At 36.2% G+C, this 16639-nt stretch overlaps 3 protein-coding genes across 8 annotated transcripts in view; 1 reads left to right on the top strand and 2 right to left on the bottom strand.

Annotated features, from left to right (window-relative positions):
* LOC306878577 (disintegrin and metalloproteinase domain-containing protein 22-like) overlaps positions 1-1084 on the bottom strand; it is a gene marked incomplete at its 3' end in the record, with an annotated part of 57690 nt that extends 56606 nt beyond the window's left edge. The window contains exons 1-2 of the mRNA XM_079431002.1: positions 819-1084; positions 399-559 (exon numbers count right to left, since the gene is read on the bottom strand). Of these exons, the coding sequence (XP_079287128.1) occupies positions 399-559; positions 819-951 (294 nt within the window). The 5' untranslated portion in view covers positions 952-1084. The remainder of the gene's footprint in view (positions 1-398; positions 560-818) is intronic.
* A 949-nt stretch (positions 1085-2033) lies between these two features.
* Positions 2034-7195, bottom strand: dbf4 (DBF4-CDC7 kinase regulatory subunit). 2 transcript variants are annotated; one of them, XM_079430142.1, is made up of 12 exons: positions 6936-7195; positions 6615-6778; positions 5984-6172; positions 5573-5623; positions 5417-5486; positions 5244-5320; positions 4974-5019; positions 4248-4293; positions 4041-4172; positions 3834-3954; positions 3544-3659; positions 2034-3421 (listed from the first exon to the last, which is right to left on the bottom strand). In XM_079430142.1, the coding sequence occupies exons 1-12, from the start codon at positions 6973-6975 to the stop codon at positions 2632-2634; spliced, it is 1842 nt and encodes a 613-aa protein (XP_079286268.1). In that variant the 5' UTR covers positions 6976-7195; the 3' UTR covers positions 2034-2631. The 2 variants fall into 2 exon arrangements, with proteins under 2 accessions (XP_079286268.1, XP_079286269.1); XM_079430143.1 differs by having other exon boundaries at positions 2327-3421; positions 6948-7187.
* A 243-nt stretch (positions 7196-7438) lies between these two features.
* slc25a40 (solute carrier family 25 member 40) overlaps positions 7439-16639 on the top strand; it is an 18688-nt gene continuing 9487 nt past the window's right edge. Inside the window, exons 1-11 of one of the 5 annotated variants that reach the window (XM_079430194.1) lie at positions 7439-7582; positions 7717-7815; positions 8545-8604; positions 8673-8779; positions 8888-8955; positions 9039-9163; positions 9267-9440; positions 10796-10905; positions 11109-11190; positions 11308-11388; positions 13318-16111. In XM_079430194.1, the coding sequence (XP_079286320.1) occupies positions 7567-7582; positions 7717-7815; positions 8545-8604; positions 8673-8779; positions 8888-8955; positions 9039-9163; positions 9267-9440; positions 10796-10905; positions 11109-11190; positions 11308-11388; positions 13318-13463 (1068 nt within the window). In that variant the 5' untranslated portion in view covers positions 7439-7566 and the 3' untranslated portion in view covers positions 13464-16111. Of the gene's footprint in view, positions 7583-7716; positions 7816-8544; positions 8605-8672; positions 8780-8887; positions 8956-9038; positions 9164-9266; positions 9441-10795; positions 10906-11108; positions 11191-11307; positions 11389-13317; positions 16112-16639 lie in introns of those variants that run through there. The other 4 variants (XM_079430198.1, XM_079430196.1, XM_079430195.1 and 1 more) reach the window with 4 other exon arrangements.

Below are 16639 nucleotides of genomic sequence, written 5' to 3'. Positions count from 1 at the left end.
GTTACATCATTAATCAGTCTCTGATATTTCTGTGTTATATAATAATGTAAAAAACGAATAATGCAATATTTCTATAGGCTGATAAATCTCCAACACATGAGCTGCTCATTTGTGTCTTTGTGTTTCCAAAGCTGTGATGCCACGAGATGCCTCAGGAGGCCTAAGCACCAGCATCTTCCAGTAAAATGTGCTGTTTTGGTTCATTAGATCACCCTTAAATGACTGAAATTAACTTCACAGCGCTCTCAGACCACCCAGAGCCTGACTATAAGACTCGGAAAGAGAGTAAAAGAGAAAAACATAAGCATCTTGCTTAGTGCGTCTCCAATGGCAACGGGAGGAGAGAGCATCCTTGAGACACCCAGATGACATTCAAACATGAGATGAAAAATACACACCTGTTTTCTGTCAGAGCTCATTTGAACCCGTGTGTTGAGAACATCATGAGCGGCCTGACTGTCTCCGTCCATCCGGTGCACTAACCGGACCGGTACCGTGTTCTCTCTCCCGAGGAACCTGGCGTCATCACGCCGAGCCCTCGTCTTCACCAAGGCGTCTCCTAGAATAATAAAAACACGGGAGCATGTTTTTAACACCTATATATTTTTCTCTCGATTTACATGTATGAAATTGGACATGATATTCTGTTTAGATACGATAAATAATGATAAATCACGGCTATTTACCGTTACATATATATTATAGTTGTTTACATCACCTGAAACGAATGCGGTGGGCGTAAAATACGACACTAAAATGGTAAAAATACGCCAAAATTGTTTTGTTTTTTTATGAAATATATAAAAATACACCCTCACCGTAATGAGGCAGGGAGAAGCTGGTATTTATCACGGAGATCATCGCCGCTACAAAGAGCCACAGACAGGAAATCCCGACACGGAGAGGCATCATTCCCGCATCCATTCGGTTCAGAAAATCGCGGTTAATCATATATATATCCCAAATTTCACGATACACGAGTTAAATCCCAAGTTAAACCCAATTTTCCCTCAGGAAGGCGCGCACATCCTCTCGCGCGCTGGTGACGCGCGAGCAGCCTCTGCATGAGACGCGGGCGCGTTCTGGAAAACTCAAATCAGGACCTTTTTTCTTCACCGAGCAGAAGCCACCACCTCCTCCTCAGCAAGACATCAATAATATCCAGCCGCCTCACTGCAGAAACGCCCCATACATATACATGAGCGAGCTGCACGCGGGATGACGGGTAGTGTAGTGTGTGCTGTCACCTTCTGCGCCAGAACTGATATGGAGCATCATAAGTACACAGTGATTGATATGGAAATGTATTAAATAGTACTAGCATTAAATAATATGTTATGCCCATGTAGTATGAAATCATGCATATAATTACTACACCAGGCAATATTACGCTTCATGCACAATTTTATAAGAATAACCAGTAATAAAAGAAAATCATTAAACAAAAACATAAAATGATGTAACAAAATAAAAAGAATGTGGAAGCCATTCAAAACAAATCCAAGGATTACTCTATGAATAAATAGGTTGTGTAATAAATAATAGCCCATTAGGCCACTTAAGACGGAGCTTGAATTTGACTCAATAACAGAATTTCCATTTGTTTAACATATTTACACTATATACAGAAGTGGTTAATGTACACAACCATTCAAAAGTTTGGGGTTGGTAAAAATCTAAGTTTTTGAAAGAAGTTTATGCTCACCAAGGCTGCATTTACCTAAAAGTAATATTGTGTACATTTTAATATTTACAAATAGCTGTGAATTTGAAATGTAATTCATTGTTGTGATAGCAAAGCTGAATTTTGAAGTCTTCACTTCAGTGTCACATGATCCTTCAGAGCTCATTCTAATATGCTGATTAGGTGCACAAGATATAAATCTTATAAAAGTTGAAAACAGCTGTGCTGCTTAAATTTATATATATATTAAAATTAGGATTTGATTAAGCGTTTATAGTTAAAAGGTCAGCATTTCTTTCAAAACAATTTACAATGTAACCTTTATCTATAAATCTTTCCTGTTATGTTTGATCTATTTAATGCATCCTTGATAAATACATGTATCACTTTCTTTAAAACACTTGAACAGTACAGAATGTTAATTGAACTTAAGTCTTGAAACACTTAAGATGGTTGAAAGAGCTTTTCTCATACATCTGTTATGAATACACCACCCCTAAGGCTCAGTTTATGTACTTATTACACAAACACTAGACTAGAAGATTAGAAATCCATGGCAAATCAGAATAATTCTAAGAAAACGCTTTTTTGCAAAACACTGGTCCTTATAACCATGGTGGAGACACAAAAATACAAATACTTAAACCATTGTAAAAAATTATTTGTAATTTAATACAGGAACCAAAAAATTTCAAGACAATCTCTTGCCGTTATATCATTCAATCAAATCCACTCCATAAATTTACATTCTGTGCATATCCACTTATTTTTTTCCAGTATAAAGGCAGTAGGTATATTTTCAGTCTAGAAGTTTTCTTTTAAAGCCTGTATGGTGAAAATGCAGTTTACCATTGTACTAATGAACAACAGATTTATTAATATATATTATTTGGCATAGTAACAACTTTTACAACACATACATGTGTGTTCAATTCCTCTTACTCATCTCAAAAACCCTTAAAGTCTCCATCCATGTTGTCACTGGACTGAAAGAGCTGCCACAGGTCCAGTTGAGAAGCTGGTGGGTTCTCACACTCCTGTACAGGTTTAACAGGTGAAAGAGAGCTCAATGATTCTCTCTCTTTACTGGATTCGATGTGCAAGGCTGGAGCTTGCTTTCTTCTTCTGGATCTGACATTCCGAACCTTCCGTTGCAGTGAATTAATGGGGGTGTCAAGGTCCGGTTCTGGTTCTGTGCAGGCTAAAGGCCAAAGAGCTGAGTTTCCAACTTGATTTTCTGGCATACTTTGTGAATGAACTTCACAGCAGTTAGTCCTAAAGCGTTCAACTCCTGTTAACGATTCTCGGTCTCTTACACTGAACTGTTGAGCTGTGTGCATGTCAGGGTTTGTCCTGGTTTGTTGGTCTGCCCTGCATTCAAGTGCATTAGAGTCACAGTTCTGCTCTCTGCTGAGAAGAGATGCAGCTTCAGATTTCCGCGAGTGGAATTCCCACTCAAAGGATCCACGCTTAGACTGGGACTTCTCCGGAATGTCGGATTGGTCGAACAAGCTGTCCCTGTTGCTCTGAGGGAATTCACACTGGCCCCTGCTGCGTTTGCGAACCGACAGAGATTTTTCTCTGGTCTGTTCTGAGAGAGGTAGCTTTGCTGTAGAGCTCCAAAGCAAAGACCCCTCGCTTTCCTGTATCCAACCACCATTCACAGATCCCACATCTTCCTTTACCGGCAACATCGCTCCAGCACACAGAACAGGGGTTGAGGTACTGCATTTCACCCTATGGCAGAGAGATATTGACACAGTGCTGTCATAAGGCCAGTTTAAAAAAAAAAAAAAAAAAAAAAAAAAAAAAACTGTAAACAATAAGTAAAAGTATAATTTTTAATGACACGTTTGTACCTTCTGCAGTGCGTGCCAATGTTAATAAGGTCGCAGGTCAGTCCCGCAGTGACTCGATCCACAACTCTGTACTCGTCACTCTTAGAGAAAGCCTGATGCTGCTTGCTCACCAGGTGCTGGTGGTCAGAAGGTCAAAAAAAGGGAGCACAGATGTCATGCATTTTACGCAAATCCTGGTTCAGGCCAAAATGTATAATTGGGCCTTTTTTTTTTTTTTTAAGATGAGAAACAGCATATGCAAAAAGTGTTCATTTAAACTTGATTGGCTTTCTATCGTTTTCAATACATACCGCCTTTAGGTTGTCGAATTTGACTTCACAGCACTCGCAGTACCCTCCTTTCCTCTTTTCTCTCCCTTCATGTCCTCTGCGCTTCTCTTTCTTTCCTCGAGCTCCTCGTTCCCCTCCAGACCTGTGACAAAACACATTCTCATTCACAACACAGAAAAACTAAAAAATGACTGCATTACAAAATGATACTACTGATTCAGATTTTACCTTTGCTCTTTGTGTTGCTTCTTTGGATCATCCTTTCCATGTTCATCCATCAGGAACGGACTGCAGGGTGGAAGAGACCAGACGTTGCACACAGGCATGTTGGACAGGGGAAGGTAGATGGGACGATAATGTCTGCAAAAACATCACATTATTAAACCAGACAAGTAACATGAAAGGTAAAACACAAAATCAACAAAGAAAACACACCTGCTTGAGTCTTCTACTTTCACAAATGGTCGACGAATTCTTCCAGCTGGAAATAAAAAACATTTGAACAAAAAGTCAACTAAAGGCTTATTTATACTTCTGCGTCAGACGACTCGGACCTACGCCGTAGCCTCTACGCCGTAAGCTGTGCGTCGGTTTTCAGTTATACTTCTGCGTCGTCGTCCGCGTCTACGTGCAGTACACATGAGGCTTCAGAGTCTGCAGTGTCCACGGGCATGTTGCTTATGTAACCCACAGTACCACACCAAAAGCCGAGAAGCCGTGACGGCAGCAAATAAATATCAAATCATTATTTAAAACTACAAAAAGGAGACAACAACGCAACAAGGAGAAGATGGCATTTTTTTTCAATCTCCACAAGGATGTGTACCACAGATCAACATTGTCACGGACAACTACTGATGTATAATGCTATATAGTATAATAAATGATAAGACACTTGTTCTTTGCTTTGTTTTATTTCAAATAACAAGGTGTAACATTAAACTATATTACAGTGCTCATAAATGCACACAAAACTCAAGTACATAAGGAGGGAGGGGTTCTAGCAGACCAATCACAGCGTTTATGGTCCGCGTAGAATTGACTCCTGTGTCGGCTACGGCGTAGGTTCGACGCAGAAGTATAATTCGGGCTTAAAGATGGCTATAATATCATCAACTTGAAGATGCAACAAATTAAAAAGGTTCTTTACTATCTACTTACCATTGTGTCTGTGATATAGAATTTTCTCTGTGTGCTGAATGCTGGCCTAAAAATAAAGAGTGATAAAATTAATATATACAGAAACAACAGAATTATATGCAGCCCTGCACAGAATCTTCTGCAGCTCCAGACTTCTCTTTAGGACAGTAAAAGACAAACTTTATAGTTGTTTACTAAGCCAAATATTTAGAAAAGTGGTTGAACAATATTGTTTTTCAATGGTTCATTTTTAAATTTTTACATTTGTGTTACAAACATAAAACTACTCACAGCTCCTTTCACCACTGGATTAGCTGCATTCAGTGCAATGATTTTTGATTTTTTCTTGTCAACATATGAAATAACGTCTGTTTGGAAGCCAAGCATAAAAGATCATGTAATACTGAAACCACATCTCATTTCTTTAACAATGCAAGCATTAATAATGATGATAAAAGTACTACCTTCAACATGTAGGACTTTGACCCCCCATTCCACAGCGTTTGCCAAGATCCCATTCATCTGAACACGTTCCTAAGAGCAGAAAACCAGAGTACTGATAAACTACTCAAGCTGCACAGAGTTCATTCACAAACAAACGAGGCATGATAAAGACTAACTTGTTCTTTAACGACTCTCTCCACAAGCGATTTGCCTCGACTTACAGCTGCCTGTGAAATTCCAGCACAAGACATGTCAGTGTTTTTCCCCAAAAGCATTTAAACATTTTGGATTAGTAAGACTTTAAATAAATTAATACTTTTATTCAGCAAGGATGCATTAAATTGACCAAAAATGATAGTAAATATATTAACATTGTTAAAAAATATATTTTTTAAATGAATACTATTATTTTGAACATACAATTCATCATAATCAAAAAAGCAATCATAATAGGGTTGCAAAGGGATGGAAATTTTCTAGAACATTTTGGAATTTTCCACCTTTTTGCAACCCTAAAAAACAAATATGGTTTTCCAAGAACACAAGAACATATTAACTCTGACTTGAAAAAAATCATCCTGACTAACCGTATCTGTGACTCCCTGTGAACTGCCCCTGTGCCCATGACTTTCCCTCCTGCTGCTGGGATGAGGGGAACTGACACCCGAGTCTGGACTGGGAGCAGGAGAGTCCGGCAGGAGACGCTGGGCATAGCGAGCCTCCGGCTTACTGGACACAAGATACTTGATCTCCTTACTGAAGAACTTTTCCACTGTCTAAAGAGCAGAACATACAGGCGGTTACTACATCTGTGATTACATGTGCATGTGAATTACCTCCCCTTCAGGCCATCCGCAACGCAGTTGAGGTCATTTCCTTGTCAGAACAGATTTGGAGAAATTTAACAACTAGAGTCCCCCTAACCCCCCCCCCCCCCCCCCCCCTTTTTTTGAACTCTTACAGAGAAACAGATATAAAAAATCTAATACACTGTTTAAATGAAGCAGAAAATGAAGTCCAGTTTACATCAAGAGAACTGAACACAAGTAAACTAGACTTTAATAAGTTTCTAAAGCAGAAAAAGACAGCTGTCCAATTTGACTAATTTAAAAGGCATTCTCTTCCTGCATGTGAAAAGATTTATATTTTGAATACAACAGCCTCAATGACGATATATTATGATATTTTAGACAATAAACAAGGACTAACGTTACTTACACCACCAAGTGTTTTGATGTCATTTTCCAAGAGTTGTGTTTTCATATTCCATGGCAGATCCAAGTAAAATATTCTCCCTTTAAAAGGTTTGTTCTGAAGAGCATCACATATGGGTTTAATTTTGCTTTTAGATGTTGTACTATTACGTCCGTCCAGTTTTGAATCTGTGAAGATCAATATTGCGCAATTAGACTGTTATAAACAATATACATACATATTCATACGGAACAGCATACGCATTAAAGTTTCCTAAAGCATTGTTATTTTCAAAGGATACTCTTACACAAAAGAGTTAATTAAAAGAGATAAACAGCACAGCACCTATGTCCTTACACCTGGAGAAAGAGTCGTGCTTCATCATGGAGCTTTTACTTCTGACGGTTACAGCCTTAAACTCGGCTAAACCAGCTATTAGTTATACCGACAACATACAGCAGCATTACTTATAAGCGTTCCTTGATTAAAACACTAAACTAAAAACACAACACTGCGTTAAGTGCCTCTACTGTTTGTAAATATCTTCATAACAAACACTCGACGCAACCCGTTTCCATTTTCCCGCTCGAGACTCTCCCTGCTGTAATCTTGCAGTTCATGAAGGGAGATTCGACGTATATTTTTTGGACATTTCAAAAACGACGCCGCACAACGCTGACATTTGAACGTCAATTACACAAATATAAACAACTAGAATTTTACGTAAAATATACATAAGAAATAGAATGTTAAGAATATAAAATATGATATCGCTACTCTGTCTCGTCCACGAGTGCTCTGTTGTGTTCAATGGCGAAATTTAAATAGCCGGAAGTTACGAATCTGCTGGTGCGAAACACACTGCTATACAAACACATGTCAAGTTAGGTAAGCGCGATGGCGCACGCTATTTGGACTGCATTGATGACATTTTTTTTTCTTTCGGGGTTACGTAGTTTTTGCTGTTTGCGTGATAATGATAACTGATAAAGGTCAATGGAATAACTCGGTTTATATGTTCAAATCTGTTAGTGCTGTGAGCAAGTTCCATTTTTGGCACATGGCAGTCACCCAGTAAAGGATAACATTAACGGAGTTTGTACGTTGTACTTTCTCTACATCGCAGGCTTGGAGATGAGCAGCTCTTCAGTCCCCAAGGGGAACATTACACCCGTCCAGCAGATGATTGCGTCTTGCTCTGGGGCAATTATTACATCTCTGTTTGGTAAGAGACTATGGATTTAATATACGATGCTCTAATATGCGTAAAAATATATTCAGAATGCAACGTGGGTCAGAATGATGTATTTTCGTAACACTATATATTTTGTGAATGGATTACAAATTTAGATTCTATGACAATACATATATAATTTAGATGTGTTGTGTTTCTTGTTTAAAGTACCATAGAAATACTGTACTGTAAATTGATACTTGGTAAGTGACAACTTAATATTTACTTTTTACTATATATAAAAAAAAAAAAAGGTTTAATTCCTTGTGTTCAGATGACACTGGGCTGGTTGTGGTGAAATACACACATATTTTGTTTAGATTTTTAGTAAAGGACAATGTCAGGTTAAAGTGAGTCTATTAATCTAAGTCTAATAGGAGTTTATTAATAGTCTGTACCATGTCTATTTGAAACATTTCTTATAAGTACACAGTTATGGCTTCAGGGTTAAAGTATGTTTGAATTGGGAGGGGAGTAATGACTCATTTGCCATCACAGGAATACAATCTATTTTAAAATATATTCAGGTACAAAAACCTTTCAAAATAGAACTGATTTCTGTATTTTTGATGAAATAAATGCAGTCGTGGTAATCATAAGAAATGTCTTTCAAAAACATAAAAATCTTACAGACTCCATAAATGCAAGTTTGCAGACACGTTCACCTATTTATTAAAATATAACTATATAATAATAATTCTGTTTTTGTCATGTTTACAGTAACACCTCTGGATGTGGTGAAGATCAGACTGCAGGCACAAAGGAATCCTTTTCCCAAAGGTAAGCTTGAGCTGTTTTCTGTTCAAATGAAGTCAAACCCCACTCACTCATTTTTTGACGATTTGCAGGAAAATGTTTTGTGTACTGTAATGGCCTGATGGATCATATATGCGTCTGTGAGAATGGCAATTCAAAGGCATGGTACAAAGCACCTGGTCGTTTCTCTGGCACATTGGTAAGCTAAACCATGTAAAATTGTGTCTCTTTACCTGTGATGTTTTTTAAATAAATAAATAATACCGATAGGTTCAACTCATTCAAACACTTTGCTCTTCTGTTCCAGGATGCCTTTATTAAGATTATACATATGGAAGGAATCAGGTCTCTATGGAGCGGTCTTCCTCCAACACTGTGAGTGTTACGTATCTGCTGTCTGAACCCAACTGACCTTTGCTGCCTGGGACACAAATAATGAAATGCATTTCCCTTTGTAGAGTGATGGCAGTGCCTGCAACCGTCATCTATTTCACATGTTACGATCAGCTATGTGCTGTTCTCAAGCTCAGGATGGGTGACCGATCAGATTATGCGCCTCTGTTGGCCGGCGCCATCGCGAGAGGTAACGTTTAACCCTGTTGATGAAGTGTTTGACCTTTTCTCCGCATGCTGACCTTCTATATCAAAGTGTGCCTGGCTTCACATGAGTTTTCTGCTTGTGTCAGTGGGGTCGGCTACAGTAATCAGCCCCCTGGAGCTGATCCGCACTAAAATGCAGTCTGGGAAGCAGTCGTACCAAGAGCTGAGCGCCGTGATCCGGTCAGCGCTGCACAACGAGGGTTGGCGGTCTCTGTGGAGGGGTTGGGGACCCACGCTGCTGCGAGACGTCCCATTCTCAGGTCAAACACTCACAGACTTCACATTTTGAAGCACTTGATTTATAAACACAAGACTCAAAAATACAAAAACTGAAAATTCTGAATGTAAATTTTAATGAATGTTTTTGAAACACCAATGATATCTACACACAAATTATATTCTTTAAATTATATCATATACAATTATTGCATTCTATAATTTATTTATATAAACTTTATAATAAGGTCTTCCTCCTGTAGACTTGATAAAGCTGACTTGAACTTGAACTTGAACTAGACTTGTTTGTGAAATGTCCAGCTCTGTATTTTTGCATTACTCCATATTACTACTGTTGTTGCTTTCATGTGTAAAAAATGTAAGCAGTGTTGCCCACTGATTGCCAAAAAAAAATTTGTGATCAGATTTTTTTTAAAATACTTTTATTCATTGAGAATGCATTAAATTGATCAAAAGTGCCAGCAAAGATATTTGTTTCAACATTTCAAATAAACACTGTTCTTTTGAACTTTCTATTCTTTAAATAAAAAGTATAAATCACAGTTTCCACAAAATTATTAAGCAGCACAACTGTTTTTAACACTGATAGTCAGCATATTTAGCATTCATTATAATCAGGATATTAGAATGATTTCTGAAGGATCATGTGAAACTGAAGACTGGAGTAATGATGCTGAAAATTCAGCTTTGCATCACAGGAATAAATTACATTTTAATATATATATTAAACTAGAAAGCAGTTTGTTTTAAACTGTAATAATATTTTACAATACTACTTATGTTTCTTTATTTTCTATCAAATAAATACAGCCTTGGTGAACATCAGAGTTATTTTATCTTCACTGAGATAATATTATAGTTTTTAATTCATATTTAAATAAGTTTTTATTTTTATATTTTCTGTTTTAATTTTAATCAAAGTTTAGTATTTTTATTGTATTTTTTTTAAGCATTCTATAATTTTTTTTATATAAATTATTATTTCAGTTTTAGTTATTTTAGTACATCAAACTTAACTAAATGATTATGAGAAATGTTGCCTTGGCAACTAGCTGATATTATTATTTTTTAAATATTTATTTCAGTTAAATGTTTAAAACGATCACAAAAACACAGTAGAAAAAATGTGGGCGATGGTTATAGTTTATTTTATTTCAAGAACAAACGTTTTTGTGTAGTTTTAGTTTTAGTTGTAATAACCCTAGTGAGCATAAAACTTATTGAGTTTTGGGTTGGAAAAAATTTTTGTAACCCAAACTTTTGAACAGAAGTACACCACAGAATAACAGAATGTTTTCTATTTGCATATCACTGTTTGAATGTGTATTGTTTGCCTCTGTTTCCTAATTTTTTTATCTGACTTTCTGTTTCCCCTCAGCTATGTACTGGTTTAACTATGAGAAGGGTAAAGCCTGGCTCTGTCAATACTACAACTCTACAGATCCAACCTTTGCCATCACATTCACAGCTGGAGCGCTGTCTGGATCAGTGAGTTTGTGATTTACATCTGTATCATCAGAGCTCTTATGGGCCTCATTTATTGGTATTTAATACATGCATATGTATGGTCCAATGTGATCCCGTCACTCTGAGCATATTTTGAAATATCCAGGATGTTTGGCCGCATTGCATTTGTATTGTAAATAAAAACGTGTCCTAATATGTCAAATACCTGTATTTTCTTGTTTTAGTTTGCATCAATCGTCACACTGCCGTTTGATGTGGTCAAGACAAAACGACAGGTAGAACTGGGTGAGCTGCAGACAATGAAATGTGAGTATTTAGGGGAAATGATGTAAATATGTTTTCTATAATTGGGATTCAGAGCTTTGGTTTGACTTGTATAATCAACTCCGAATATGACATTAATGTGCAGTATTATCTGTGTAGTGTCCACACAAGTCTCATCCAGCACATATTATGTGATGAAAAGGATAGTTGCTGAAAATGGAGCATCAGGACTATTTGCGGGTAAATATATTAAGTTAATATATAATATAATATATAAGTTAATATAGAACACACACTACCATTCACAAATCTGGGATCAATAAGATTAATATACCATTTATTAAAATTGTGAAATATTACAATTTAAAATAAATGTTTTCTGTTTTAATATAATCTAAAATGTAATTTATTTCTGTGATGCAAGATGAATTTTCAGCATCATTACTCCAGTCTTCAGTGTCAAATGATATACAGATTTGCTGCTCAAGAAACATTTCTTATTATTATTATGTTGAAAAAAGCTGTGCAATATTGAAAACGGTATATTTTTTTGTGGAAATTGTGAGATTTTTTTTTCCACAAACCTTTGATGAATAGAAAGTTACAAAGAACATATATTTGAAATATAATTTTATTTTTATTTTATAATTGTTCTTTTTTGATAATTTATTTGATCAATTAAATGCAATCTTGCTAAATAAAAGTATATATATATATATATATATATAAAAGTGCTGTTGATATGAAATTTTCCCTACATGTCGGTAACAACCAAAGTAATCCATACATACAAATAAAACAAAACAAATGAGTTTAGAAATTAAAGGGATACTCCACCCCAAAATGCAAATTTTGTCATTAATCACTTACCCCCCATGTCGTTCCAAACCCGTAAAAGCTTTGTTCGTCCTAGGAACACAATTTAAGATATTTTGGATGAAAACCGGGAGGCTTGTGACTGTCCCATTGACTGCCAAGGAAATAACACTGTCAAGGTCCAGAAAAATATGAAAAGCATCATCAAAATAGTCCATCTGCCATCAGTGGTTCAATCTGAATTTTATGAAGCGACAAGAATACCTTTTGTACGCAAAGAAAATAAAAATAACGACATGCGTTACTGATGACAGAGAATAGCGTACGCACTTTGTGTCCACCGGATGCTCTTCAAAATGGTGCTACGCTGACACAGAGACACAGAGAGGAGACGAATTGTTGATTTTTTTTTTCTTTGCGGACAAAAAGTATTCTCGTCGCTTCATAAAATTCAGACTGAACCACTGATGGCAGATGGACTATTCTGACGATGTCTTTTCTGTGACTTGACAGTGTTATTTACTTAGCATTCAATGGGACAGTCACAAGCCTCCCGGTTTTCATCCAAAATATCTGTTATGTGTATAGTTATATAATAAAATGGAATGACACTGGGAAAAAAATATTGAACTACTGAAATTTATTTAATATTTTGTACAAAAGCCTTTGTTGGTAATGACAGCTTCAAGACGCCTCCTGTATGCAGAAAATAATCGCATGCATTGCTCAGGTGTGATTTTGGCCCATTCTTCCACAGAATCTTCAAATCTTGAAGGTTCTGTGGGTCTCTTCTATGAACTCTGATCTTTAGTTCTTATTTTCGATTGGATTCAAGTCATGTGATTGGCTGGGCCATTCTAGCATTTCTCTGAAACCAATCGAGAGTTTCCTTGGCTGTGTTTGGGATCATTGTCACCCTTGTTTCTTCTTCATCATCCTGGTACTGTAGGTGTTGGGACTGAACCAGCTCATTTTAATTTCCACTGACAAGGGGCAGGATTGCTTTCTAATTACTGATAGATTTCTTGGCTTTCCATGCCTTCTTGCACCTCCCTTTCTTCATGTGTTCAATAATTTTTTCCTGCGTAATTACACGCAACTTAATTTCTGAACTTACTTGTTTTGTTTTGTTTGTATATATATATATGGATTACTTGTGTTGCTACCGATATCCGGTGAAAATTTCAAGTCAACAGCACCTTTAGAAATATATTTACTGATAAAAATAGTGACATGTTCAATACTTATTTTACTTATTTTATTATTATTTTTTTTTCTGGAACCATGATTGTCAAATCACCACTAGATGTCGCCGCAGTACAGCTCAGATTTCTCTCTGTCTCTTATCCTCAGGTTTTCTGCCGAGGCTGATTAAAGTGGCTCCGGCGTGTGCTATAATGATCAGCACATATGAGTTCGGAAAAGATTTTTTCCGCAGTTACAACCAGAAGAAACATATGGTGACGCAACTACAGCCCAGCACTGATTTGAACCACTGATTTAGAAGAACACTTGATCACAGACCTTTAAAGGTGGGGTAAGCGATTTCTGGAAGCCAATGTTGATATTTGAAATCAAACCAAAACAAACACGCCCCTACCCCAAAAGGGTCTCGCCCGTATGATAGCTCTGCCCCACACATACGTCGCCTACGCAACCCAGGTAACGATTATTTCTGTGAAACAAAGCAAAACCAATGTTACACCGTGTCTACACCGGACGTGAGTGGCGCAACAAAATACTACAGAAGTCATTATAATCAGTGATGCTGTTTACACTGGATGCTGCACGGCTCGACACGACAAATCCCCAACAGAAAACTGCAGCCGTGTTATATTTATGACGTGCTGACACAAATTTCGAATCATTTTCAATGGTCGCTTTATCGCGTCCATTGTAGACAGAATTTAGCTGTTGCTGCGTCCGGTGTAGAAAAGGTGTTACTCACCTATCGAGAAGAAACAAAGGAACCTTCCACTCCTTGAGTTCTCTCCAGCGCTGGAAAGCTGATCCGATATTTACACGGGTTCTACTTCTTGCCTTATCGTTCCGCAGACTTTTCCTCTTTTGTTTTTTTATCCGCCATCTCTATCTTTCTGATGCTCTCTCCTCCACATCCTGAGTAGACACGCCCCTTACTGCTGATTGGCTACAAGTTAGTTTTGGTACTCGACCCCGACTCAGTTTTCTAAAGCGTTTTTTTTTAATTACCTACCCCACCTTTAAATTAACCACAGATTACGCCACAAATTTTCCCAACATGCAATAACTGCAATGCTGTCTGTCTAAAAGAGAGATGAGCTTATAGAGTTGCTGTGAAATAAATCAGTATAAACTTTCTCTAGTAAATATTTAAAAGTAACAGAGCGTCTTCCACTTAGGTTAAATTATTGAAAATATTATAAATTATAAAATTGCAGATTAATGTGTTTTTTAAATTTACTAATTAAAAAAGGTAATTTTTTTTTTTTAGTAAATTGACACCAAATGTATTCCCATCTGATGTGATTATCCTTGTAATTAGTTTTCCTCCTGTTCAGGCTTGTTGACTCTTAATTGTTAGTTAAATGTCTTAGTAGTTTTTCAGTCATGTATTTTCAAGGTTTGTGTTAAATGGTGCCAAAAATGAGACTGATGAGGGGATTTTAATTTTTCTTTACTTAAAATAATTGATTTTTATCAATTGATTATATTTCTTGACCCAATGCCTACCAATTAAGTGTGAATATTCACAGCTTTTTAAACGTTTTAAATTGCACTGTATGTCCTTTGCTTTTTAAGTGCTTCAATAATGAAGAATGATTAAAAAAAATTCTTGATTTCTTTATTCAGTGCAGAATATTGTCTCTAGTTATTTTAATTAATTTACAGATTTATGTTGCTTGAACTAGGAGCGCATAATGTTCAAAATTGCGATCTATTTAACTTCCATTTCCAGTGTGATGAAAGAATCAGAATTATGATTGCTATTAATTTATATTGATAACACCAAACTAAACATGCAACATGAGGTTGTGAGACAAAAATATTAATTGCAGAATGCATACAAAGTGATCAGTAAGCTAGTATTCCATTGCACACATAGCCAATGAGACAAAACCAGCATTCAGCCAAGCCTGTATTTGAATTTATTGAAAAAACATGATGAGGACATAAAGTGAAATGTGACTAAACAGAGGCTAAATTATAATTAGCTGAATATATGATATTCATCTCAGTGCACCCTCATTATCCTCACCCCATTTATTTGTCACCATGCAACAGAAAATTAAAGAAAAACTCAATCAAAAAAAAAGATTTCAAAGCATTGAGAAAAAAAAAACATTCAGAAATGTCTGTAAAGTCGACAATTCTGCAGAGTTTCAAACAAGTGTTAACTTTTCTCAAACGTAAAGGCTAAAGCTCTTGAAACTGAAAAGTAACACTTAAATAGTGAAATGCATTTCCTTCATTCCACTATACACATTTAATTGCACATTTTAGATCAAACAGTGCTGTAAGAATCTCAAAAAAAACCTTGAGATGCATATTTAGATGTACTGGCTTCTGAAAAGACGACCTCTGAACGGTGTTAAACATGCATTTCACATGTAACATGTATTTCTGCGGTACAGAACTGAAGTCACACACAGGCAGACGATTCATCCTTTAACACTAAGAACATGGATATTCAGCAAGGCAATGTGTACGAGCTGACAAGACTATTTTTGATGAGAAGCAACAAAGGGAATTCTGCATACGCGTTTCCCTGGAATTTCTGTTTTGACTCTACTGATGCTCATGAGTAATCATACACATTTCTTAACACTTAATTATTTTGATATAAAACATAACCCATGGCTTGGCATGCCTCTCAAACTGATTTTATAAACAGGTCTGTTTTATGATCAAATCACACTAGTAATATTTAATGGATTTTTATATATAAGTATCAGCAGCAGTATTAGGAGAATTCAACTTGAACTTCAACCACAACTTTACCAATTCATTCTAAAATTAAACCTTCCATTTAAATAAAAATGGGTTCAGACTAGGGCAGTCAATGGATTAAAAATTAATTAAATACTGCACATTAATTTTACATTATGGTTTTATAATCAAATTAACCACACACACAAAAAAAAAAACTAATGAAGAGAATTGAGGCAGATTTAAAAAAAAAAAAAAAAAGCATGGAATGGACATTAAAAAGTGGCTTTGAAGTCAATATATTATTTATGTCCATGTCATAGAACATCACTGGCCTATAGCCCACAGCCTCATTATACAGTCAAAAACAAAGTGGTACTTTAAGCTTGAATTACTCTGGAGGTAGGAAATTACAGCATTTACATATAAATTAGAGGAAATTATTACCTCAAATAACTTTTTAGTCTTACTTTTTTTATAATTAATCCCATTAAGTTGACAAAACTAGTTCAGACATTTACAAATTAAGTTAAAGATCTTTGATTCTGAATACATTCTTGTTCCAGTCCAATATGCACAATATTATTTATCATCCATATTCTTATTTATATAAATGCATGGCCATGCTTTACACCAGTGCACATTAGCCACAATCTGAGAGGGACGGTGGGAAAAATGCAAAACCAATGTTTTGAGTGCTGTATGATTATGTAAATCACAAAACTGATGAATATGTAAAACCTCTCCATGTAAGAGGACAGAGTGA

This window comes from Barbus barbus, assembly GCF_936440315.1.
Source record: "Barbus barbus genome assembly, chromosome: 12".
In the NCBI taxonomy this organism is placed as follows: domain Eukaryota; kingdom Metazoa; phylum Chordata; class Actinopteri; order Cypriniformes; family Cyprinidae; genus Barbus; species Barbus barbus.
This window is presented reverse-complemented; position numbering and strand designations above follow the sequence as displayed.